The following is a 1,937-nucleotide window of genomic DNA, read 5'->3' on the forward strand; positions in this document are numbered from 1 at the left end:
GGAGGTGGAGAAAGAAGAGACAAGAAGAGTCCAAAAAAGGGAAACACAATTGTAATATATTCTTTTACACACCTTACGGTTGAGGAAGCAAATAGGAGCAAAAATAGTGCCTAAAGTGGTGGGTGTCATCTTGGTCTCTGGCTCTTGAGCAACTTTCAACAGCAGCTTCATTAAGTACCTCACCATCTTCTGCACTGGGGTGGGTGCCAAACGTATCAACAACTGCACGGCTGATAGCTTCCTCTGAGCATACCACCCTTTTTCCTCAGCCGTGTCGGCGTGGGCACCTAGGCCTGGGAAAGAAAAAGAAAAAGGATTATTGTGTAAAAATACAACCAAAAAGTAATACATGTATTTGTCAGATAAGTACTAGAATCTAAATAAGAAATAATCCTTTTCCTGGAATTAGATGACTGACCAAATAGTTGAAAAGCCCACAAAGCATGCTGTAGACTCCATAGAGTATGGGTTGCATTGTATAGATGCAATTATTATTATCTGTGCATCTCAAATAATTAAGTCTAGTCAACTTCCAAAAGACTAAGATATGAGAAAAAGGAAGAAGGATGAGGAGGAAAAAAATATGACTGGGGGAAAAAGAAAAACCGATTAATTGGCAGGCTCATGGCAATACTGAGTGCTGGAGTTGAAAGTACTAAAAATGGAGCTAGATTGTAAAAATAAACTTTAAAAAAATGCTAAATTACAGATCCAGTTTTAACCACCCATGTTTTTATACAGTGACAAGCTATCATGAGGTATATTTCGATAAACCTTCCGACATAGTTGTGCTACACTGCACAGTATTTGTCCAGACTTTATCCTCCACTTTCACGTCAGGCAGTTCAAGCATGACTTTTAAAAAAATTTGTCCCCCCTCCCCTAAAGTCTTGCCTTTCCATACTGATAAGTGTCAAAAGATGCAGTTGAAGTTCAGAAAAGTTGTTTGGTCTTGAAAACGAGGGATGAGAAACCAGAACTCAGGTCGACCTTGTCTTTATGTATTCGAAGGATGAATACTGATCACAATCACAATGTTCCTGCTTTTATAACGAACAAGCTGTGCGCATATAAATCAGACCCACATCAGAAAATCTAGGTGGTAATGAAACAGAGTAGATCTTGATTTTCCCGATCGACATCGCAGAGACTAGTTATGATGCCTAAACTTCCGCCATATCTGCTCACTTGCGCGAAATTCACTTGCAGAATTTGGAAAGCTGAACAGACACTGCAAATGCTACTGACTTGAACTTGCTAACCTTATTTTAGTAAATACCAGAAGAAATCTGTAATAGAAATAGGCAGCCCTGTATGTAGGTTAACAAACAGAGCAAAAATCCCCAGAGATATGTTTACAGACTGCGAGCAAAAAGGACAGGTTCTTACCCCTAATCTGTCTGTATGCCTCAATATGCTTGTTGGTAAGCAGGGGTTCTGGCAGTTCCCTCAGAAACTCTTTGAGCACGCATGCAACGTCATGCGGTCCAAACAATTCAGGATCAATCAAAGCATCTCCTCCTTTGGTGAGCAGCTGCTCTTTCAGCATCTTCATTTTACGTCCATTTCCTGGCTTGCGGAACAGGCCCTCCTTCAGACCTACATGATAAAAGGACAGGCACACAACATTACTTTCACAAAACAAACATTTTCAGTCTTGATTTGAAGGGAGCGAAATGACTTCAGACTTCGAAAAGTACTAGTTGCACAATATAAGAACTTTTAATTTAACCAATAGAATTCAATACATTTTTGGGAAGCCCTACTTTTAAAAAAAACAGAATTATGGTAATAAATAATTGTTGGACCTTCAAAACAGCTTTAAGACTAAAAGGAAAAGAACGTTAAGAAGGAAATAAAACCAAAAGGGAAAGTGTCTGTGTGTCTGAGTGTGTGAGAGAGATAAAGTAGAGAAAGAAAGTGAGAGAGAGAGAGAG

The 1,937-nt window shown here is 39.2% G+C and overlaps 1 protein-coding gene across 2 annotated transcripts in view; it reads right to left on the reverse strand.

Moving 5' to 3' along the window:
* The window catches only part of LOC101858242 (rho GTPase-activating protein 19), a gene marked incomplete at its 5' end in the record, with an annotated part of 22,070 nt that extends 20,471 nt beyond the window's left edge, over positions 1–1,599 (reverse strand). For both annotated transcript variants that reach the window (XM_005091442.2, XM_013091252.1), the window contains 2 exon segments: positions 73–293; positions 1,390–1,599. In XM_005091442.2, the coding sequence (XP_005091499.2) occupies positions 73–293; positions 1,390–1,599 (431 nt within the window).
* Between the last annotated feature and the right edge of the window lie 338 nt (positions 1,600–1,937).

The sequence above is a fragment of the Aplysia californica genome, unplaced genomic scaffold (genome assembly GCF_000002075.1).
Source record: "Aplysia californica isolate F4 #8 unplaced genomic scaffold, AplCal3.0 scaffold00030, whole genome shotgun sequence".
In the NCBI taxonomy this organism is placed as follows: domain Eukaryota; kingdom Metazoa; phylum Mollusca; class Gastropoda; order Aplysiida; family Aplysiidae; genus Aplysia; species Aplysia californica.